The sequence below is a fragment of the Ylistrum balloti genome, unplaced genomic scaffold (genome assembly GCF_031769215.1).
Source record: "Ylistrum balloti isolate Yb309-2 unplaced genomic scaffold, AGI_CSIRO_Ybal_v1 Utg369756, whole genome shotgun sequence".
NCBI classification, from domain to species: Eukaryota; Metazoa; Mollusca; class Bivalvia; order Pectinida; family Pectinidae; genus Ylistrum; species Ylistrum balloti.
The window spans coordinates 862557-888527 of NW_026781957.1; the positions used below are offsets into that span (position 1 = coordinate 862557).

At 37.4% G+C, this 25971-nt stretch overlaps 1 protein-coding gene across 1 annotated transcript in view; it reads right to left on the reverse strand.

Annotated features, from left to right (window-relative positions):
* The window catches only part of LOC132543472 (E3 ubiquitin-protein ligase PDZRN3-B-like), a 175132-nt gene that overhangs the window by 132935 nt on the left and 16226 nt on the right, over positions 1-25971 (reverse strand). The window contains exon 3 of the mRNA XM_060206975.1: positions 16954-17082. Coding sequence (XP_060062958.1) covers positions 16954-17082 — 129 coding nt within the window. The remainder of the gene's footprint in view (positions 1-16953; positions 17083-25971) is intronic.

Consider the following 25971-nt stretch of genomic DNA (forward strand, 5'->3'; position numbering starts at 1 on the left):
GGGGTACCATGTTACATCAATAGTATCAATAGTATCAAACTAAACATCACTTCAAAGGCCCGACTCACTCCACCAAAATTGTTTGTATATTTGAACATTCTGAAAACAAATCTCAGATTTCTATTACTTGGTTAAAACTGACCACTTCAGCCCCTAACAAGTGGCCTAAATGTGATCCTGTAGTGGTCAATGCTGGACAGACTGACCCACATATGTATATCTACCTGGACAAACAGGCATTATAAAGTTTATTCCACATCTAACCATCACCTACCAGTTAAAGCTTGTCCACAATTCATGAACATACTGTACAAACTTATGCTTGCTTTATAATTATCAAATATTCAAATTAAGAATTTTTGTTCATCTTTTCTAATCTTCCAAAAAATTGCATTATTTCTATAAAGATAAATTTTCATATTTCAGATATTATTTATAGGGAAAACTGAAAAATAATGTAATTATGTATTCTCATTTACATTGAATAAGATACCAAATGGTTTGAGGTTGACACTAACAATCCACATTGTCTGCAAGTCTATGACATCCTCTTTCAAGTCTAAATCTTTGATCATCTTTCAAGTCTAAATCTTTGATCATCTTTGGAGTCTAAAGCATCCTGTATGAGTTTGCGTAAACATGAATTTACATGAACAATGTATTGTCCCATTGTGTTTTGAACAATCAATAGGAAACAAGAGGACTCATGTCTTATTCTTTAATACATTTTTTAATGAGAGTTATCTCCCTTCTATCTTCAGCCTCTGAAACAACTACTGTAACCTGTGTCCTTGTGTACTTGGGTAGACACACTACCTTGCGAAGACTTAAAACTCCTTATCAGTCACATCACATGAAAAAAGATCTCCTTAATCATATTTAGAAAGTCAGGACTTTTGGTTTCTTTATGGTCATAAAAAGACACAAACTTGATATTATCAACAATCATACAAACCCCGAGGTCGGCTTTTTGCCAAATTATACAAAATTTGAGTGTAGTTGGGCGATCCAAACCAGATTTATACATAATGACTTACATAGGTTATACCATAAGGTGTAACACAGAAATGCTGTGAAGGCCTTTTTTTTTCTCCGTCAAATACTTGGGTGGAAAATTAATCCGACAAAATGAGAAAAGTGATGTTGGTTTTATACAAATGGGTGTATCAGTTTTCACCTGGGACAGGTAAGTATGCTGTGAGCTGGAAAGTAATCCAGCTATCCATCACCGACATCTTAAATTACAATTAATCTTCAGCAGGCCAAGAAAAAAATGGTTATATGATCTAACTGGGTGGACCATTCACATGTACACCTTCCCATGTCATGTGGCCTTACTGTGACAAATGTATCCCATTAAGGGCCTTATTGCCTAATTCTATGTGACAAGTACAAGTCTAAAGTCCTGTGTCCTAGGGACCAAGAGACTTGTATGCTTCGACACCCTACATTAGAAGATGTATTCATACATAATGGACTTCTGTCATCGATCTACTGAATTCTTGGCTTAATTACTAGTACAGGATACCCTACATGGCATCATTTATCAGACTGAAACTGTTCTACAGGTCAGCTTTAGGTTCATGTATCAATGTTGTTTATCACTATGTACTGAGTTTAAATAATCTCCCTACACTGTGTAGAGTTTAGATAATCTCCCTACACTGTGTAGAGTTTAGATAATCTCCCTACACTTTGTGTAGAGTTCAGATAATCTCTGTACACTCTGTGTAGAATTTAGATAATCTCCCTACACTGTGTAGAATTTAGATAATCTCCCTACACTGTGTAGAGTTTAGATAATCTCCCTTCACTTTGTAGAGTTTAGATAATCTCTGTACACTCTGTGTAGAGTTTAGATAATTTCCCTACACTGTGTAGAGTTTAGATAATCTCCCTACACTTTGTGTAGAGTTTAGATAATCTCCCTACACTTTGTAGAGTTCAGATAATCTCTGTACACTCTGTGTAGAATTTAGATAATCTCCCTTCACTGTGTAGAGTTCAGATAATCTCCCTACACTCTGTGTAGAGTTTAGATAATCTCCCTACACTTTGTGTAGAATTTAGATAATCTCCCTACACTGTGTAGAGTTTAGATAATCTCCCTACACTGTGTAGAGTTTAGATAATCTCCCTACACTTTGTAGAGTTTAGATAATCTCCCTACGCTTTATGTAGAGTTTAGATAATCTCCCTACACTTTATGTAGAGTTTAGATAATCTCCCTACACTTTGTGTAGAGTTTAGATAATCTCACTACACTTTGTGTAGAGTTTAGATAATCTCTGTACACTCTGTGTAGAGTTTAGATAATCTCCCTACACTTTATGTAGAGTTTAGATAATCTCCCTACACTGTGTAGAATTTAGATAATCTCCCTACACTTTATGTAGAGTTTAGATAATCTCCCTACACTGTATAGAGTTTAGATAATCTCCCTACACTTTGTAGAGTTTAGATAATCTCCCTACACTGTATAGAGTTTAGATAATCTCCCTACACTTTGTGTAGAGTTTAGATAATCTCCCTACACTTTGTGTAGAGTTTAGATAATCTCCCTACACTGTGTAGAGTTTAGATAATCTCTGTACACTGTGTAGAGTTCAGATAATCTCTGTACACTCTGTGTAGAATTTAGATAATCTCTGTACACTCTGTGTAGAGTTTAGATAATCTCCCTACACTTTGTAGAGTTTAGATAATCTCCCTACACTGTGTAGAGTTTAGATAATCTTAGATAATCTCCCTACACTCTGTGTAGAGTTTAGATAATCTCCCTACACTTTGTGTAGAGTTTAGATAATCTCCCTACACTGTGTAGAGTTCAGATAATCTCCCTACACTCTGTGTAGAGTTTAGATAATCTCCCTACACTTTATAGAGTTCAGATAATCTCTGTACACTCTGTGTAGAATTTAGATAATCTCCCTACACTTTGTAGAGTTCACTGTGTAGAGTTAATAATCTCCCTACACTTCTCTGTGTAGAGTTTAGATAATCTCCCTACCCTGTGTCGAGTTTAGCTAATCTCTGTACACTGTGTAGAGTTAGATAATCTCTGTACACTCTGTGTAGAATTTAGATAATCTCTGTACACTCTGTGTAGAGTTTAGTGTAGAGTTTAGATAATCTCCCTACACTGTGTAGAATTTAGATAATCTCCCTACACTTTGTAGAGTTCAGATAATCTCCCTACACTCTGTGTAGAGTTTAGATAATCTCCCTACACTTTGTGTAGAATTTAGATAATCTCCCTACACTTTATGTAGAGTTTAGATAATCTCCCTACACTGTGTAGAGTTTAGATAATCTCCCTACACTTTTTGTTGAGTTTTGTAAATCTCTCTTCAAAGTGTGTTGTGTTTATCTTAGATACTCATCTCACACTTAAAATTTTCTTTCTTCTTTAAATCAGTGATTAATAATTTTAATTTAAAAATATATTACTCTTACAACAGCAAACAAGAGTGTTTCTACAATTACAATGATTTCATTATTAAGAATCACTTTAGTAAAGATGAGGTATAAAACTGACAGTTTAAAACTACCCACTGTGTAGACAGCTTTATCTGTATCTCCTCAGTCAACACAGGCACACTGCCTTCTTTGTGCTGGGAGGGGAAGTTACTCCGGCATTCTGTCGGTCGCTAGCAGAGACAAAACTTTCCAAAACTACGTAAAATTGTGGTAGCCGATATGAAGATAAGTAAACATGAGACAAACATGCTGAAAGACTTTTAAGGAGGAAATCATTTTCAAATCAATGTGGAGTATATCACAGAATGACGTATAACTGGCTACATCCATCTGGTCTTACCTTGTTATATTACTTCATTCAGCTATCTCCACCCTAAAGAATTAAAACAACTGCATGACACTACTCTGACAGTTTGAGGAGAAAAAATAGTGGTTGGTCAATCATTGGGTATTTAGATAGAGGATCAATATTGACAATATTTTAATGAATACAGGACTTTCGAGGCAGAACTGAACTTTAAATAGAAAAAACAACAACAGGAATTAAATAAAATTGCAGAGCATCCAGTCACACCTAAAGATGGCTAATCCTACAGGAATTTACTCCAGGTCAACAACAGTGCAAAGTTATGTTGCCATCACCATCAAGTAATTAATTGTCTTTTAATCCTAAAACTATGGTGTACGTGTGGCATGGGTTGGACTGTAGAGTCCTCCAAGAGTTCTCCGGATACCCAGGAGATTAAACCGAGAATTAGTGATAATCCTGTGTAAACAACAAGCCGCGGTGTGATCGTTCATATGGACGTCTTCCTGTCTTACTGCGCTGAAAAGCCCTCCTCTCCACAATATGTGTATGGATCGAAACAAACACAGATTAAGTCCTCTGCTAAGAAAATGATTACAAGATAATCTCTTCTTTGATTCAAAATAAAAAAACATGTTACATCTTCCATGATTTCTTGATGGCATGCACTATTTAAGCCAATGTAAAGGATTACGGTGGCGGTTAGAGAACCCAGCAGTTACATAAAACTCAGCTGGGCATATTTACTGCTGTCACATCACTGTATAACACTGCTTTAATGCACATTTAGAAATTATCTTGATTTTTAACATCCTGACATGAGACATAAATTCAATCAGGTTTTTCAACATTCCAGTTTACTATCTGTTCACTTTTTTTAACATATCTTTTAAAGGGGCGGGGAAGGAGGAGTGAGTGCATGGAGGGAGCAAGGAGCATGGGCGGGGCTGGGGAGGCGGGGAGGGGTGGTATTATATAACATACATGACCTATAACAATAAAATCTTAATTTTACTCTAAAACTGTTTATTTAGGGAGGATGAGAAGCTGGTTCGGATAACATCTACCAGCTTGTCCTGTCCCCAACATAATGTAAAGATGGAACATACAAGCTTGTTTCAGTGTTACTGAGATGAGATGAAACACTGCTAACTGATACAGTGATACAGACTTATCAGCGTTGTGGGCGCAGATTCACCTTGGAGACATTTGTCTCCTAAAGCCACACAATGAATCTCCTTATAAACATCCTGGGATACGTTGGTCACCAACACCCCAGGTAGGGGCTGCTCCTGAGGTGTAAGGTTTCACACCAAAAACACATATAAAAAAATCTCCTTCATCAACAGTCACCAGCTGCTACGACATTTGTCCTGACTATCAAAGATGGCCTCCACATAAAACGATAATGGTAATCAATTTCTACTGACAATTCAAATCAGTTATATCCCTCTCATCTTTTTTATATCAATATCATTTGATCAGTCGTTTAACACACTTAATACCGATCATACATCAATATGTTTAGCCATTACAACTAATCTCGGCCACAATCAGCACAACCAGCCGCCATCGAATCAGTCAACACCATTTTGTTACTTTTAATATTATCTTTTCTGTCAAATCCTCCAATAAATTGACACTCTTTTTTTAATGGGCATAACAGGAAAAATACATGTCCAGAAAAGGTTATTAATGAAAAATAAGGCCATTTAAATAGAGAGAAAGAACACCTGTAAAGAGGGATAGAAGTCGTGTCTCGCAGTGAACCATCTTGATTTAAATTTAATGGAAATGAACAAAAATAAAGATATATATGCTCTGTAAGTGGATATCTTCTCAGCTCAACAAAGATTTGAAAAATTTAAATCAAGAATTCCAAGTATAAACCTATAAATGTCACCTGTTTCCATCTGTCAAAAACCAATCAGTGACTGCATACAGCTCTACTTTTTGTGGTGTTTAGATAATGACATTACTCTGATACTATCTGGAAAACCAACCTCACCATTAAAAGGAATTTTTTAACATTTTGACAAAAAAATTGAAACACCAGTTAAATGTAGTTTTTTCATCCATTTTTAGATATAATACAACACTTCTCCGGGAGGATATATAAGAACTACTATTTGACCTTTATCCGAAGTACAATTTACTATTTGACCTTGACCCTGGGAACACTTAATGAAGTAAGATCAGGACAAAACATACATTATATATCATTTTAGATGTGTAAAATGGAATCTAAATCTCCGGGATCAAACAGAATAGTAAACAGTGACAACATAAAATCGTCCTGGGGTCTCGCCATCCCAGGGGTTTGATTGTCCTATAGGAGTAGACTGTCTGCTCTAGTGTGTCAGGAGTCAACTCTAGGAGCCAGGAGTACCATCAACCAGCCATTACCAATATCTACACTTCACCTTTTACACTTGGTGAAGCCAATCCAAAGTCTTGTACCTATATAAGTTAAGTAAACAGGTTAACATGTAACCTTTCTGATCTGAAGAGCTTGATTCAGTGCCTCTGACACTGGTAAACAACTTACAGGAGAGGTATCATCCTACATCCTCAGGGATCCCCACCAATCACGTACAGGTGATCATAAACAACTCTGGTATTTCAGGTATCCTTACAGGAAGTGCACACGGAACTTATCAGGTAAACACCACCGAGTCTCATTAGTCAGGACTCTGGTCAGTATAGCATGTCATTTTCGCTCAATGTATTTTAATTATACAGGACAATAACTTACACTGTACAATTAGGATTAATTAAGTTGATACAGAAAGATCTGTTTCAGGAAGAGATGTGATATCCTTATACATGTAATTACCATTGTATGGTATAAAACACGTGTAGACACGGTAATAAACCATTATCATAATAAACCCGTACCATATACATTAACTCTGTCAGCAAATGTACACCTCATAATAAATCTTATAAAATATATACGTAAAGGAACCCTCTATAAAATAAAACCCTGTCTATTAAGGTCACTTTTATACAACAAATACCTGTCTATAAAGGTCACTTTTATACATAGAATACCTGTCTATTAAGGTCACTTTTATACATAAAACACCGGTCTTTTAAGGTCACTTTTATGCATCAACTACCTGTCTATAAAGGTCACTTTTACACATCAACTACCTGTCTGACTATAAAGGTCACTTTTATACAACAACTACCTGTCTATAAAGGTCACTATTATACATAAAATACCTGTCTATTAAGGCCACTTTTATAAAACAAATACCTGTCTATAAGGGGAACCTTTCAACAACAGATACCTGTCTATAAAGGTCAGCTTTATGCAACAAAATCCTGTCTATAGAATTCACTTCAATACAACAAATAGCTGTCTGTAATGGTTGCCCTTAAATGACAGATAGTTGTCTGTATAAGTCATCTCTTAATAACCAATTCCTGTGTATAAAGCCCACTTCTATACAATAGATACTTGTCTGTGAAAGCCACTGGTTTTGCTTTCCAAAGAAAAATAATGCACAGTACTTGAAGCTCTCCAAAAAGGCTACCTGTCTATAAAGGCCACTTAGTTCCATAAAGTGACCTTTACTTACAAGTATACATATTGATATAAGTTAAATACATTATGATAAATCTCGGACTGTATACTTAGCACTTGTTTACTGATGACGTACCAAAGAAATTAGTCACAACATATACTCTCTGTAATATGTGTTGTGCACTCACTGACAGGACTTTATGATCCTGATGCGACTTGTATCACAGATATCGTAACACCTGCTTGTTATCAACTAATCCGTTTAATACTTCATAAAACCAATTATACTTGAGATACAAAAGGCAATACCACAATTTTAATCTACCATTATAATTCCTGTAACTATTTTAATACACAGACCACTTTGACCTACAACAATAAAAGCTATTTCGTAACAGATTTTTATTCTGTATTTGAATGCCACTGAAACTAATAAACTTTGATTTAAAAATATTTTTTTCAAAGCCAAGCGATCTTATACGATTTTATCCAAATGATAACGCATATGAATGTACGTCTGCTTAAATTCTACAAATATTTGTTAAGCTCCTTAGCTGGGCCATGGACATTTCCTCAGGCGGGCGACCAAGGAAGTATGGGTCTATGGCTTTGTTACAAGGATGTGTATCCTGTCGGGTGTATTGTCCCTAGATTAGGATAACTTTATAATTTTTTCCTTTGATGTCTATAAGCTTGTTTGATTCTACCTATATTACATGTTTTGTTAGGGCGCGCGGCTTAACTTCAGATGTTTTACTTGAGTAAATATGTGTCTTTGCTCAGAAATATATAAATCTGAATACTTTTATTCTATCTTCTGTTTTGTTGACATTTATTATACCGGAAACTTATCAAATAACATTTAGATTTTTGATTACCCTATTTTGATGAAAAAGAAATCCCCTTGAAGCTTACTTTGATACAAATATTTTTATTTCTGATTTCTATTTGTCTTTTGTTGATACTGAAATGAGATTTACCAATATTCATTCATGTTGATTACCGAAAAAGGCTATTTTGTCTGTAATTTTACAAAAACATTAAAGTGTCAGGACCAACACATTCACACTTGTACTATAATGAAAGACACTATGACGTGACATTTAGAAGAACTGGATTGGCTGTTGTTCCAAGCTTCTCTGGCACCAAGATTACAGTCTGTGTCACCAAAGAGCACTTTGGGGATTTGACTTGATGTCCCTTGTATGTCCCAGCTGTTCAAATCTCCGTGATTCTTGTCTGTGATTCAATTACAGCAGTTCAGCCTGCCATTTATAGCCAGATACTCTGCCATCTCGTGTTTAACACACCACAAGAATGTCTACATGACTCCCCAATAGACCTTTGTGTTTGTTCCACATACTGCAAGCAGAGGTACCCCCACAGCATTCTGTGTTTCTACAAGAGCAGACTTCTGATCTGTCGTACTGTCTACAAACTTCCGACAGAAAGATGTGCATTTCTTGGTATAATTGACTCCATCTATCATATTTTAACAATATCTACAATTTCTCCACCACAAAGTACGCCCCTTCTATGTTATTTTCCAAAATTTTACGTGACAAAAATTTTGATACTTTGACAAAAAGTTTCCACATAAATAAGCCTCAAATGTACCATCTTGTATAAAAGTACCTCAGCCTGCAGTGAACCTGTAAGATCAACAATTTTTTTCATGGTACTATTTAAAATCTCAAATCATTACACAAATGGTTTCTTAACACTTCCTAGAGAATCCAATCAACCCTTTTTTTATTATTTCAACGACAATTACTTACACCAACAATTGCCTTCATTTTAACTTGGATTGTCCGTGTATTGATATACAAAAAAGCTGAAGATGTATGTAAACATTGAACAATATGATTTTGTTGATTGAGTCAATATTTCCATTGAATTTTAATAGGAAGGTTTGGGAAGAGTTGGTTCCTGTACTTAGTGTGATGTGTAGACTGTGCTGATGTCATTAACAGGTGATTACAGGCCTAACACAGCATCAGCGTCACTAACTATAGAAAATCAAACAGACTTGAACCCCACCAGTGTATATCGACATTGTAGGACAAATCAGCCCTCTATATACAATCTTTATCTTCTATGTACCTACACTGGTTCAAAATATCACTTCTGACTACAATCACAAGTAAACATACAACCTTTTCAGTGTTGAATCTACGACACACGCAGGCTGGCCATGTTCTGGTAATCATAGGGTTGGCTAGCGTTACTGTGTAATTACACAAATAAAACACCATTCACAAGTCAAAATTCATTTCAGAAAATTCATAAATACTCCAAAACTTTATAACAGTAAAATCACTGCTGTACATCTAAAATATATCAAACTTGACTCTTGACCTTTGCAGGAAATGCTCAATTTTTCCTAAATATTTACAAATTCCAGGATTTTATTTGCTATCTGAAGTGTCAATGTTCTGAATACTTCTGATTAAAAGGCAACACCCATCACAAGGAGTTCATGTTGTCATTTCTAGAGTGTGTCTATTGGTGCTTTCTTCAATAAAGTACTTGTTTGCCATTTCACAGAGTTTGTTAGTCAACGATTACTGACACAATCTTTATGCAATATCAAATCAACCATAGCACTGAACCAATCTCCATTCATAACAGAAAAAATAGACAACGAAAAAAAAACTAAATGTCCATTTACAGTTTTTCAAAACTACAAGTCCTGATCTATATGGGTAAAATGTCAACAGAAAAATTACTCAGCACCATCCTATTACAGTCTGGTAAACAAACAACATCAGATTACTACATCCTTTCAGAACTGACAGCTTAATTACATAAGTCCTTATTTACGTCAATCTTTACACTAACAGATGTCATATACGAACAATTTCTCAATCAAATGTCAAGCATACGCTGGTATTCTCGTACATAACTCAGACGTCATACTGACAAATCTTACCCATGTCACCCATGGCTAGAATTTTATATAATTTGATAAAACCCCCAACCAAACTCAAATTTCAATTTTTCAAATTTTCTTTCTGATGTTAGCTTATATCTAATATTTCATTTCTTAAAATTAATGTAAATTTAATTTCCAGATAAGTATAATTTAATTACCATTTTCATACACCGTCAATTTGAATATTTCACAGCAGTGCCACCATCGTAGATAATGTGACAAACATCATTACACCTTTGGTGTTATGTAAATTTTGCAAGTCATTGGACAAAAGCTGCCGAAATCCCTAATGACCGTAACTGACCCATCTATTGGCAAACTGTCAAACACAGACGGGAATGAAAAGCCATCAATGACAAGGATTATGAATTGTGATAAAACTGTAATAGAACTGTCATAAAACCTCTAATTACTGACCACACAACTTCTTCACAGCATTCTGTTTTCAACAAAACTCTACAGGATTTTGAATGAGACAGCCTTCTTTTTTCAGCAAGATAAACGTTTGTTGACATGCATAGTTATGTTGTATAACAAAACTGCAGGCCTGATAGGTTGAACCTCTTTTTAAATTAGTGTTATATAAGTCAATAGGCTCTGGAATTTTTGGACAAAAATGATATAAATATTCCTAAAGTTGTGCGTGACTGTACCATAAAAAAGTTTGACACTTTTGTTAAATAAGAAAACATCACGTTTTATAATTGTAGATCCTTGTTGACTTGAGAGTTGACTAACACATGTACTTTATCAAATTCAATCAGCAACACATATATAGTAATGTTCATGTCAGTGTGTAAAAAACTATTATAAATACTGATATTGTAACATGACACTCTGAGTACCATGGTGAGAAACATTACAAAACTCTAAGTACGATGGTGAGAAACATTACAAAACTCTAAGTACGATGGTGAGAAACATGATGACACTAAGTACGATGGTGAGAAACATTACGACACTCTAGGTGCGACGGTGAGAAACATTACGACACTAAATACGATGGTGAGAAACATTACGACACTAAGTACGATGGTGAGAAACATTACGACACTAAGTACGATGGTGAGAAACATTACGACACTAAATACGATGGTGAGAAACATTACGACACTACGATGGTGAGAAACAAGTACGATGGTGAGAAACATTACGACACTAAGTACGATGGTGAGAAACATTACGACACTAAGTACGATGGTGAGAAACATTACGACACTAAGTACGATGGTGAGAAACATTACGACACTAAGTACGATGGTGAGAAACATTACGACACTAAGTACGATGGTGAGAAACATTACGTACGATGGTGAGAAACATTACGACACTAAGTACGATGGTGAGAAACATTACGACACTAAATACGATGGTGAGAAACATTACGACACTCCAAGTACAATGATGAGAAACATTACGACACTAAGTACGATGGTGAGAAACATTACGACACTCTAAGTACGATGGTGAGGAACATTACGACACTCCAAGTACAATGATGAGAAACATTACGACACTAAGTACGATGGTGAGAAACATTACGACACTCTAAGTACGATGGTGAGGAACATTACGACACTAAGTACGATGGTGAGAAACATTACGACACTCTAGGTATGATGGTGAGAAACATTACGACACTAAGTACGATGGTGAGAAACATTACGACACTCTAGGTATGATGGTGAGAAACATTACAACAACGAGACACTAAGACACCTCTGCTATCACAATGAGACACTAAGACACCTCTGTTATCACAATGAAACACTAAGACACCTCTGCTATCACAATGAGACACTAAGACACCTCCGCTATCACAATGAGACACTAAGACACCTCTGCTATCACAATGAGACACTAAGACACTTTTGCTATCACAATGAGACACTAAGATACCTCTGCTATCACAATAAGACACCTCTGTTATCACAATGAGACACTAAGACACCTTCACTATCACAATTAGACACTAAGACACATCTGCTATCACAATAAGACACTAAGTGTAATGGTGAGACATTCTAGGCATCAGAGTGAGACACTCTAGGTGCATGTTTTTACATCTTAGGTATAAAAAAGATGCCATACTTATTAAAATGAAACACTTTGGGTATAAAGGCAAAATGGTAAGACACCTCAGGCATCAGTGAGGCAGTGTAGTTGTCATGGTGAGGTAAAATTTTTAATATAAGAATTCTGTCAGCATGCAAGGGCCTTCACTAATATTTAACAGTATACCAATGGAGATATTGTTAAGTAAACATTATGTAACATCAGACCCTATATCTGTGTGTAGACGATCTCTGGAGGCTGCCAAGCAAGTTCAATAATTGCTATTTTACGTTTTTTGAAACACACCAATAAAATAAAGGATTTTCTGTGTTTAATTCATTTGCAAACTTATATCAAATGTTTCACTGACGATCTTGATAAATTGCCTTCCGTATTTTGTTATATCAATAAATTTTGGTCAACATAATGGTTACCACATCGTTAGAAAAGCTGGGATTTGTATTCCGGTGCGACTAATATGTGGATAAAATTGAAAAAATTGTTATAAATTGGCTCTGTGGCTTATATACAGGTGAGGCTAATAATCCAGAAAATACAATAATCTGAAGTTCTATCGACTAAATATCTTCTTCGATTTTCCGTATTTTCAGTGCAACAGATGGATAGCTGCTATCTGCAAATATTTAAGACATTTTGGAATGACTAGATAAAACCAATTTTGTGTCAATTAATCCCCCAACATCAAACATACAACCATCTGTTGCCATGTCACCTAGTGTCTCACAGGTGTAAAACAATACCTGGTAGATACTCCATCACTCATTGTCATTTAGGAATCTTTGTTAGAAGCTTAATTATCTTTGTTGCCCCTATGTACTCAAATACATGTAACAAGTGAAGGTATACTCTATTCCAAACAGTTTTCTAATATTGTATATTGATGAGGTCATTTCCCTCTAAAAACAAGAAATCCTATCACTGGACTTGCTATAAAAGTCACATGTAGAACAACTGTTGCCCTGATCTAACATAGCCTTCTAATGAAAGTCAAGTATGTACTGAAACCTCTGATGACCAGGTTGTGTAAAAAGAGAAGGCCATCCAGCTGTTGCAGGGAAAGTCAAGGATTTAAATCCAAACTTGACCAGCCCTAGATAAAAATTGTATCTGTGGAAAGCCCTGGGTACAAATTGTAACTGTAGAAAGCCCTGGGTACAAATTGTAACTATAGAAAGCCCTGGATACAAATTGTATCTGTGGAAAGCCCTGGATACAAATTGTATCTGTGGAAAGCCCTATGTACAAATTGTATCTGTGGAAAGCCCTGGGTACAAATTGTAACTGTGGAAATCCCTGGGTACAGATTGTATCTGTGGAAAGCCCTGGATACAAATTGTATCTGTGGAAAGCCCTGGATACAAATTGTATCTGTGGAAAGCTCTGGATACAAATTGTAACTGTGGAAATCCCTGGATACAAATTGTAACTGTGGAAAGCCCTGGATACAAATTGTAACTGTGGAAATCCCTGGGTACAAATTGTATCTGTGGAAAGCCCTGGACACAAATTGTATCTGTGGAAAGCCCTGGATACAAATTGTAACTGTGGAAATCCCTGGATACAAATTGTAACTGTGGAAATCCCTGGATACAAATTGTATCTGTGGAAAGCCCTGGATACAAATTGCATTTGTCGAAAACCTTGCATACTAATCCTACATGTGGGTGACCTGAATACATGTCCTAACAGTAGACAGCCCCTTACTGTGGAAAACCTTGGATAAATATCCATGTCCCAACAGTAGACAGCCCCTTACTGTGGAAAACCTTGGATAAATATCCTGAATCCCTGATACAAATCCTAAATCTGAAACAGCTTTCCATTCAACACTTTTATTAGCACAATAGAATACTTCAGTCTTAACCTCTAGGACTCCCTGAAAATGTAGATTATTATGTTTTGGCTCAATATATTTAAATGTCATGTAAAAAGCCCATTCTGCTCACTGGCCATTGAAATAACTAAACAGGCACATTACAAATCCATATGCCATCTTGTTTCAATTGGTCAGCCTGGTCAGTGGTCAGTCAGTAAATAGTGAAGCAGACAATGGTTGAGGACTTCCAATGTAGATTTTCAGCGTATTGCTTTTCACTAGGTGATCTATCTGTGGTGATTACAAATCTAGGCGGCTATTAAGGATATAGTGAGCTAAACCATTACCTGATGGTTTAACTCCCAGAAGTGGTACAAAGACCTCCCTCACTGCACGAACAAACACCCGTCATTGAAATTGTGACAAATCACTGGTAATGTTCTCCATTAAAATATCACCTAATGGTTTGAGAAATGAGCTAGTAAAGATTTTAAATCGACATCAAAGACACTGTCTTGCTGGGGTGTGGCCAAATGTTTCTGTGTTCATCACAAGAGAAATATTGAATGTTTATACACAATATTTCAAACAATTCAAGTCCACATACACACCATGACCAGCACACTGTAGCAACACCACTGATAACTATCTCATGCTTATAATACTACTTCAACAAAGTAAGTCAATATTTATAAAAAGAATCAAAAAGCACACCTGTACTTCTCAATTATGCCAAAAAGTAAAAACTGCCTTTCAAATGTGAAAGCCAAAAGAGTTGATACATGTGTTGTTGTAAAAGCTGTCGTGGGGAAGTTATAATCTTGTGAAGAAATTTATCAAGTATTGTGTCACTAATGTCTTACAATTGAGTGGGTTCCTAACAACAGGCAACTCATGATACCCTCTATACACGAGGATCGTGAAGAGGGTTAATCTAAAAACTGAGAACTCCGACAAGTATTCCTTCTAGAAGATGTTTCTGATGAATACAAATCAACATAAACAACAGGTGTTCTAGTACATGTTTCATCCAAATAGATTTTTCAGAGAAGTTAATAATCTCAGGTAAATTATTGGATTGAGTATTTTCACCTGTCTAAATCATATTTGGACAATTGCTTGAAGATTCTATAGAACATATGATTCCTATTGTTAGAGTGGAGGCCTCCATATTACACCTTCACCTCAATGGTCATTCACATCATTAGAACATCCAATTGTCTGTTTTGTAAGAATTTCTCGTTAAAGTGTGCTTATATTACTGAGATTTAACTCGAGCAGCGGGTGACCATATTTGTATTTGGACACCTGCCTTCAGTCTGTGCTAGGTGACAATGCACAGGGATGACATGCCAATGATACTTCAGAGAGATCAATCCTACAGGCATTGTAAGTCTACCAACTCACATCCAACAGGCCTTTTGTAAGGATTTCTCAATCAATGTCCAGTTTTTGTGTTATTTACTCGGTGTTTCTGGCCGTTAATGTATCAACAAAGACCACTCACTGGAAAACAGCTGACCCTCCAACTGGACACAAGGATGATTCACACATCTTGTTAACAACTCTTCAAAACCCTCTTGTTTTCCTACTCATCAGCTGCGATTCAAATTGAATCTAATATGATTGTAATCACCTGGTAGACTACTACTGACCACTGCTAATCAAGTGGACATTAGTCTGGACAATGACAGGGATTTGGTTGACCATCCACCCCATACGATTTTCACAAATCCCCAGCGTTCAACCCTCAGAAGTTTGACAGAAAACCTTATTACAAGAATTCTGGCCTCTTACTAAATTGACTGACCATATCCAGTTCTATAATCAATGGTCAGTTTTAGAACTAGTAATCAGGACCAATTAATAGACCAATATTAATATTCCGATTGGTCAAGATATTGGGTGACGCATTGCCAGAATATGGTTGATGTTGGGCCTGTTATAATGATGTCCTTAGTATTGGTTATTCTAGTTATCATAAGCCAACTCCCTCTACACAAACATGCCTAGATTGTAATTAACATACTTGATCAGCAATTTATGTGCACCGACAATCTGCAGGCCTTTGATAGGCTAAACCCTTCTCAAGTTTCTAATCAGGTTTGAAGCGCCTGACAGATTCAGATTTCAGAATGATGTATCACCATGGTTACAAATCTTTAATTTCTTGCTTTTCATTCTTACTTATCCTTTCCTTTAAAACTTGTTGGTTACAAACAAGTTATCATATAATGAAACATATTTTCTTCAGCTTGGTAGATATATACTTAATAGAAAATATACTATTTGCATGAAGATTTCAAAGTGTGCTATCACAAGTTCACATTGTACAAGTAACGAGCTATGTTCAGGTAAAAAGTCTGCAAGAGACGACAATTTAGTACCTGGTAATATTGCACAACATTTGCTACATGCTTTTAGATGTGCTGGGAAAACTGCACAATCTCCTGCACTTCCATCTGTATGTGCTGGTAATATTGTACAATCTCTGGTGCCTGCACCTCGGTGTGCTGGTAATATTGCACAATCTCCAGTGCCTGCACCTTGGTGTGCTGGTAATATTGCACACTCTCCAGTGCCTGCACCTTGGTGTGCCATTCCTTTAAGTCCCTACCATCTGTATTGTACCACCTTACCTGGTTGATACATAAATAAAATCACAGGGCAAGGCCAGCCTATCTATAAACCACCCTAAGAGTACACATGGTTAATTACTCTGAGATGTGTTTTGTTCTCATCCATCACACCAGGAAAAAAATCCATGTCTCTGTAAAAACAGCCGAACCAAGGAAACATTGACTTACTTTGACTATGTGGTCATTCACTTGTAGTCCAGTCTTCTCTGCTGACCCTCCTTCCATGACCTTTGACACCACAATGCCCTCCGTGCCATCTTCAGTTTTTCGACTGTTATTGTTGTCGTCATCTTCAGTCTGAAGAAAAAACAAAACCATCATTAAGCTTTTCACTGTTCCTATTCTACATCCCACTGATTCTCTCTGAAGAACCTGTCACAACCCAGGGTGTAGAATCACCACGGGAACAGGACAAAAGAACTGCTTCAGACGTTACAGAGCTGGTGTGAGGAGGAGGAGGACGACACATTATAAACCCCAGGACACAACACACTCATTCACATGTTCAGGGCAAGGAAAGATAATGAAACAGTTTCACCTAATTAATACAACGCAAGATGAAAACATTGAACTTGACTCATTTTATTGTGCCAACATCAAAGAGAAATGCACCCTCCTTCTGATAATCGGCACATCTTACTGATCATGTTCAATGACCATTGAGAGGCCACAATCTTGGGCATGGCTCACTCTTGTGACCTTTTGTCCACACAGAACAATGGGACATGATGATCAGAAAACAATACCCGCCATAACCACCGCTTTTTATAATTGACGGCCATCTCAGGATAAAAGAAGTGCTCTTCCGCCTAATGTAACAGACCATAGAATTAAATGTTTTTATATCAAATTGATAATCCTGGTCATAACATGCATTGGTTCTCTCTGTCCACTTTACAGCAACTCCCAGCTGGACAGGACACAAGTAATTGGCCTGCAAATCAACCTGTAATTGTTTTTATTTCTCCGCCTTGTTCAAACTACAGTTCAGACTAATTTCTCTTAATCCGATATTGTCCTATGAAAAACACAGTAGATTATTTAAAAGATTTTATATTCATTGTGGTTAGGTTGGTAGTAATAGAGAGTGACAGAATTCAATCAGGGGCACGTCTGAGAAAGAAACTGACTGGTTTATAATTTGTGTTTCAAACTGAAAAGCAGTTTTCATCAGGATCGGCATTAATCTGAATTTAGTTTAATACAGATACAAGGTGTTTATGTATAATACATGATTACAAGAGATTTTGAAAATACATCAAACTTGTCTGCAATTTGGTTAATTAGTCTTTGTTGATGGTGGACAAGATGGAGGCATGCAAATGTCCACTAAAAGGTTTAAAAACAAAATGACATTATCATAGAATAATTACAAAAATGGAACGGGCAAAATCTGTGAATTCTCTTTTAAAATCTTTAAATCAGACACATAATGTTGTAATGTCCTTATCTGAAGGGACACTGCAATGAAATGTTTAGTGTTGAGCAGGGAAAGTGATCACACACCCAGATAACATAGCATTGAAGGTCCCCTATCCCCATCATATAATCATCAACTGATTTTTTTAAGCTTGAATGAAAGACGCAATAGGTTCCAAATTGGAAGCTAACTTTCTTTGTTAAAAACAAATTAAAGTGGCTAATTGCTTATCGGGTGTTAGTAAATGTGTTTTAAAATGGAGATGGTCATTACGTGAGTCAGAGAGCTTTCCTCTAGCCTCTGACGACTGAGTATGGCTAGAGGGACAACTACTTAATTCCACGATTACCGAAAAGGATTCAACCAATTTCACAGATTTTACACACTTATAATAGACATTAGGCTGCCAGCAACACTTGGCAACATTTTCAACACTCTTTTCCAGCATTTTAGCAATGTCCTGGATGAGTCACAATTCCAATACATGTTTTCTTTCGCTTTCTTTATCCACTGGGTCCAAATTAAATCTCAGAACTATTAACTACCATCTTATTCTTCTAAAACAAGCTGGGTATCCATGGGAGTAGAACAGCTTCCTGTTGCCGTGGCATCGTTAGTCACATGATAGATGAACAAATTAAAGACGGCCGAGACAGACTATACCCAAAGGCAAAATTTCTGTAAATGATTTCGAGATAGCCTAGAAATGAAGGCGATGGAATTTAAGAAGCATTGAGTCGAGGGATGACAAACTGTTGCAGCGTCTAATGACAATCTACCAAGGGACACAACTGTCTACACACAGGAGCAAGCTTGTAATTACTATATGAATAATTAATTAATGTACAGCATCCTGCATTTACATGGATAAAAATAAATCCTAACAGATATATATCAGGTTGTAAATGAGATCCTTTGCTATCATACATTTCTATTTTCACTCGGACTAAAACATAATAACACGGTCGTATTAGCAATGAAAACTTGCAGGGATTACAAAGGTGATGGATTTTTTTTGTACGGAAATTAGGGTCTAATGCCTTAAGCGATGATATTGGAATCCTCTGTCTCCTGCTTCGCTGACAAGCATGGCACTCAATATGCCAAAGGGAAGCCACAGGAAGAGAAATGACGCCAAAGAGATGTCGCTTTCTTTTCCAGAGAAAAAAGAATGACTCAGATTGTGAGTCAAAAGACTCCTAAGATTTGAAAAGCGTTTTTTTTATATATATTTATCGCGACTTGACAGAAAGATTAACCAAGCTTGGTATATTGTATTGTCAAATCTCTATCCTTTCCAGGCAGGACCTGCCAGTAGGTAGATTTATTTGTCATTCCATTTGATGAAGAAACATGGACACAATATTTTTATGCTAAAGTTTAAGATACACTAGTTGTGTGGTGACCAGGCATGAACAGACTGGTAGTATCCTTCATACATAATAATTATTTACATATTCTCATTTGATACATCAATGTACAGGGAAATTAGGTTTAAATAATCCTATTTTTTTAACTAAGAACAAATTCTGATGTTGACAACAATACATGTATCGGAGAACAATAAAAGAAAACATTCAGTTTACTTATACTTAAAAAAAGGTGCTACAGTTATTTCTTTATCAAAATATTTTTTTTAAATTCATCTAAATCCCATATCGCATTTAACTTCTAGTTCACTGAACATTATCTATGTCACAGGTATCATTAACAAGCTTGCTACCATGACCACCTGAACAATCCTTCACTACCAAACGATACGAGATAATGACAGTTTATGAACAAGGAATATCAGGACAGGTATAACATATTTACAACAACATTTAAAACAATTTATTTTCTTTAATTTCCCTTCATGTCCAGGAATAGTTTGGCTAAGCTTTGATGTGCTAATCCATTATTATATCTATTTACCAGGCTTTGTCAGGATCGATGGTTGAAGTCTGGTAACGTGACCATTGTATCTCACTCTACTGATCTTCCTACACTTACACACGACTAAATGTCAACAGTACTTACACTGGATGCCATGATTAACCTAATTGATCAGTAAATTGTGTAGACACCATACCATTCTAACTCCATATAGAAGCAAGGTTTGATGAATCTTGCTGTAAGAAATGTTTAAAAAGCTACACAGTAGCAGGTGTACACATAAGGTCAGGATATGAGAAATCCTGACAATATATTTAATTATGATGCTAGGTTACAGATAACTGAGTAATGTGTGATGCTAGCTGTCGTGGACAATCTGTGTTAAGAACTGAATTAAACACCTCACAGGACCAACAAAGTTCTCTGATGGAACATCATCTCTGTGGCCAGGAGCTTAATACTGAGTAATAAAAGATGAGAAGTAAGGTATATCTGTTTAAGGGACATGGCTGCCAATCCTGTTTGTAAAATGTTGAACTGAACTGAAATGTTCCTATAATTAAGAACAAGTTCAATGTTTTTCATTTTCTATGACATTAATTTGCCTTTGTCAAGGTAAAAACAGCTCATGGTGATAAATATTTAGGATAATGGTTGCAAACCATTTCCAGCAAATTAGAATTAAAAGATTGGATTCTGTTGATTGTTTCCATGTTTTCTGATAGAAATCATGAAAATGCAAACGTTTTAATTTGTGGAATTTAGTCCCACGATTATATCAATAACAATAACGAGGTGTTGCTGGGTTACTTTGGAGATTAACAGCCATCAAACCCAATAAACAGATACTAAACGCAACAAATAAACTGAGCTGCAGTTTAATATCCAGTCCTCAAAATCCTATTAGTATAAAGGTTATCTTAAGTTAGTATTTATAATAGGAAATAGTTTTCTTTTAGATATAAAATTTTGCAAATCTGATTGGAAAGATACAAAAAAGTGCTGGTATATTTATAAGAAAAAATTATACATCATCAAAATCAAACCCAACTCCTCCCCCATAAAAAGGCTGGGTCAAAGACACCAAACCCATAAAAAGTTTGGTCAAACACCAAACTCCTCCCTATAAAAAGGCTGGGTCAAACACACCAAACTCATCCCCATAAAAAGGCTGGGTCAAACACACCAAACTCCTCCCCATAAAAAGGCTGGGTCAAACACACCAAACTCCTCCCCATAAAAAGGCTGGGTCAAACACACCAAACTCCTCCCCATAAAAAAGCTGGTTTAAACACACCAAACTCCTTCCCATGAAAAACTTGGTCAATCACACCAAACTCCTCCCCATAAAAAGGCTGGGTCAAACACACCAAACTCCTCCCCACACAAAAGTGGGTCAAACACACCAAACTCCTCCCCATAAAAAGGCTGTGTCAAACACACCAAACTCCTCCCCATAAAAAGGCTGGGTCAAACACACCAAACTCCTCCCCATAAAAAAGCTGGTTTAAACACACCAAACTCCTTCCCATGAAAAACTTGGTCAATCACACCAAACTCCTCCCCATAAAAAGGCTGGGTCAAACACACCAAACTCCTCCCCATTATTTAAAAACACACCAAACTCCTCCCCATAAAAACTTGATAGGTCAAACACACCAAACTCCTCCCCATAAAAAGGCTGGGTCAAACACACCAAACTCCTCCCCATAAAAAAGTGGTTCTCAAGGTCATCATCTTTGGCCAACAAACTTGAGTAATAAAAGATGTCACAGGTATATCTGTTAATAAGGGACATTGTTTAAAGGTAAAACACTGTGACCTTGAAAGTGGTTCAAGGTCATTCATGAACAAACTTGGTAAGCTCCATGTTCCTTTCAGTCCCTAGTTTTCTGATAGAAATCATGAAAATGCAAACGTTTTAATTTTGGAATTTAGTCCCACGATTATAGACAATAACGAGGTGTTGAAGTGGTTTAACAGCCATCAAACCCAAAAACAGATACTTACGGACGGCGCACGGCTCCCAGCAAAATCCTATTAGTATAAAGGTTATCTTGAGAAGAAGTTATTTATAATGAAATAGTTTTCCAGATATAAAGGCTATTTCACACGCACCAAACTCCTTCCCATAAAAAGGCTGGGTCAAACACACCAAACTCCTTCCCATAAAAAGGCTGGGTCAAACACACCAAACTCCTCCCCATAAAAAGGCTGGGTCAAACACACCAAACTCCTCCCCACACAAAAGTGGGTCAAACACACCAAACTCCTTCCCATAAAAAGGCTGGGTCAAACAAACCAAACTCCTCCCCATAAAAAAGCTGGTTTAAACACACCAAACTCCTTCCCATAAAAAACTTGGTCAATCACACCAAACTCCTACCCATAAAAAGGCTGGGTCAAACACACCAAACTCCTTCCCATAAAAAGGCTGGGTCAAATACACCAAACTCCTCCCCACACAAAAGTGGGTCAAACACACCAAACTCCTCTCCATAAAAAGGCTGGGTCAAACACACCAAACTCCTCCACATAAAAAAGCTGATTTAAACACACCAAACTCCTTCCCATAAAAAGTTTGGTCAAACACCAAACTCCTCCCTATAAAAAGGCTGGGTCAAACACACCAAACTCCTCCCCATAAAAAAGCTGGGTCAAACACACCAAACTAGGCTGGGTCAAACCATAAAAAGCTATTTAAACACACCAAACATAAAAAGTTTGGTCAAACACACCAAACTCCTCCCCATAAAAAGGCTGGGTCAAACATGCCAAACTCCTTCCCATAAAAAGGCTGGGTCAAACACACCAAACTCCTTCCCATAAAAAGGCTGGGTCAAACACACCAAACTCCTCCCCATAAAAAGGCTGGGTCAAACACACCAAACTCCTTCCCATAAAAAGGCTGGGTCAAACACACCAAACTCCTCCCCATAAAAAGGCTGGGTCAAACACACCAAACTCCTCCCCACACAAAAGTGGGTCAAACACACCAAACTCCTTCCCATAAAAAGGCTGGGTCAAACACACCAAACTCCTCCCCATAAAAAGGCTGGGTCAAACACACCAAACTCCTCCCCATAAAAAGGCTGGGTCAAACATTCCAAACTCCTGCCCATACAAAGGTGGGTCAAACACACCAAACTCCTCCCACACACAAAGGCTGGTCAAACACACCAAACTCCTCCCCATAAAAAAGCTGGTCAAACACACCAAACTCCTCCCCATAAAAAAGCTGGTTTAAACACACCAAACTCCTTCCCATGAAAAACACTCCTCCCCATAAAAAAGCTGGTTTAAACACACCAAACTCCTTCCCATGAAAAACTTGGTCAATCACACCAAACTCCTCCCCATAAAAAGGCTGGGTCAAACACACCAAACTCCTCCCCATAAAAAGGCTGGGTCAAACATTCCAAACTCCTCCCCATACAAAGGTGGGTCAAACACACCAAACTCCTCCCACACACAAAGGCTGGTCAAACACACCAAACTCCTCAAACACACCAAACTCCTCCCCATAAAAAGGCTGGGTCAAACACACCAAACTCCTCCCCATAAAAAGGCTGGGTCAAACACACCAAACTCCTCCCCATAAAAAGGCTGGGTCAAACACACCAAACTCCTCCCCATAAAAAGGCTGGGTCAAACACACCAAACTCCTCCCCATAAAAAGGCTGGGTCAAACACACCAAACTCCTCCCCATAAAAAGGCTGGGTCAAACACACCAAACTCCTCCCCATAAAAAGGCTGGGTCAAACACACCAAACTCCTACCCATAAAAAGGCTGGGTCAAACACACCAAACTCCTTCCCATAAAAAGGCTGGGTCAAAAACACCAAACTCCTCCCTATAAAAAGGCTGGGTCAAACACACCAAACTCATCCCCATAAAAAGGCTGGGTCAAACACACCAAACTCCTTCCCATAAAAAGGCTGGGTCAAACACACCAAACTCCTTCCCATAAAAAGGCTGGGTCAAACACACCAAACTCCTCCCCATAAAAAGGCTGGGTCAAACACACCAAACTCCTTCCCATAAAAAGGCTGGGTCAACACACCACTCCTCCCCATAAAAAGGCTGGGTCCAAAGGCTGGGTCAAACACACCAAACTCCTCCCCATAAAAAGGCTGGGTCAAACACACCAAACTCCTTCCCATAAAAAGGCTGGGTCAAACACACCAAACTCCTTCCCATAAAAAGGCTGGGTCAAACACATCAAACTCCTTCCCATAAAAAGGCTGAGTCAAACACACCAAACTCCTTCCCATAAAAAGGCTGGGTCAAACACACCAAACTCCTCCCCATAAAAAGGCTGGGTCAAACACACCAAACTCCTCCCATAAAAAGGCTGGGTCAAACACACCAAACTCCTCCCCATAAAAAGGCTGGGTCAAACACACCAAACTCCTTCCCATAAAAAGGCTGGGTCAAACACACCAAACTCCTCCCTACACAAGTGTGGGTCAAACACATCCAACTCCCTTCCCACCCATGTCTCGGTCAACCACACCCAACTCTCCTCCCACATAAGTCTGGGTCAACCACAACCAACTCCTCTCCTACCAAAGGCTAGGTCTAACATATTCAACTCCCATCCCACACAAGTCTGGGTCAACCACATCCAACTCCCCTCCCACCCAAGTCTGGGTCAAACACAACCAACTCCTCTCCCACCCAAGTCTGGGTCAACCACACCAAACTCCCCTCTCATATAAGTCTGGGTCAAACATATTCAACTCCCCTTCCACCCAAGTCTGGGTCAACCACACCCAACTCCCCTCACACTCAAGTCTGAGTCAACCACACCCAACTCCCCTCCTATCCAAGTCTGGGTCAACCACACCCAACTCTCCTCCCACCCAAGTCTGGGTCAAGCACATTCAACTGCTAACAGAAGACTGGTAAAATTTATAGAAATACTGGCTTATTCATAATCCACATAATTCCTTTCTTATCTTCAGATCTCAAACAGACAGGAAAAATTACACCGTAATAAAAAATATTGATGCAAATGATACCAAAATGTATTAGGTATCTGATTAAGTATAAAACATGGAACGTAAATTTCAACAGAGCAGGGGATTATGGGATAATTATGCAAAATTACACCATTTAGTAGCTATACAAATACAGTGTTTTACATGGAGTGTAAACATACCCTCTTATACCAAAAACCCACTCCCTCCTTTCGGGCCCTGGCAACCGTGAAATGAAATCACACACCAGGCAAACCCTTAGCTGTGAAAGTTTCAATTCAAAAGATTTGAACATTGAGCTCGAGTGATTACGAAAGGAAACAGTACTCCTCCCAAATATGTCAACTTCAGAAAAATGCAGAGTACAGTAGGTACAAATGAGGGGGAGTTGAATGACCAGGTCAATCACTGACCTCAAAACGAGGTAAAAGCTTGGTTATCTTTCAGGGTAATAATACACATACCATTGTAATATTACGACAGAGTTATCTTGGACAAAAAAAGTGTACAAAAATCATCAAATCTTTCATCATACTGTTTGATCTAATCTAGATACATGCAGTATGTGTGTCCTTTTTAACACTGGGAGCTCATAAGACCAGATCTTAGCATCATCAAGTATCAACCTCTTTCTGGCTATAAATAGGTCAATGTCATGACAATAGCCCGAGACAGCAATCAGTCTATGCTTTAACACCCGTAATTAGGTTTTATCATGAAAATCATGTTCCTTTCCTTGGTTTTCATCTTTATGCTATGTTAAAGTGATATGGTGAAATATGTGTTGTCCCCCCTAATTCTTTGTGTTGATTTACGAGACAAGTTGGAGAAGATGACATGCTATAAGACATTACAGGATTAAACACAACATGGGCCTCACACAATCAAATCATTTTCCTTTGTTAGCT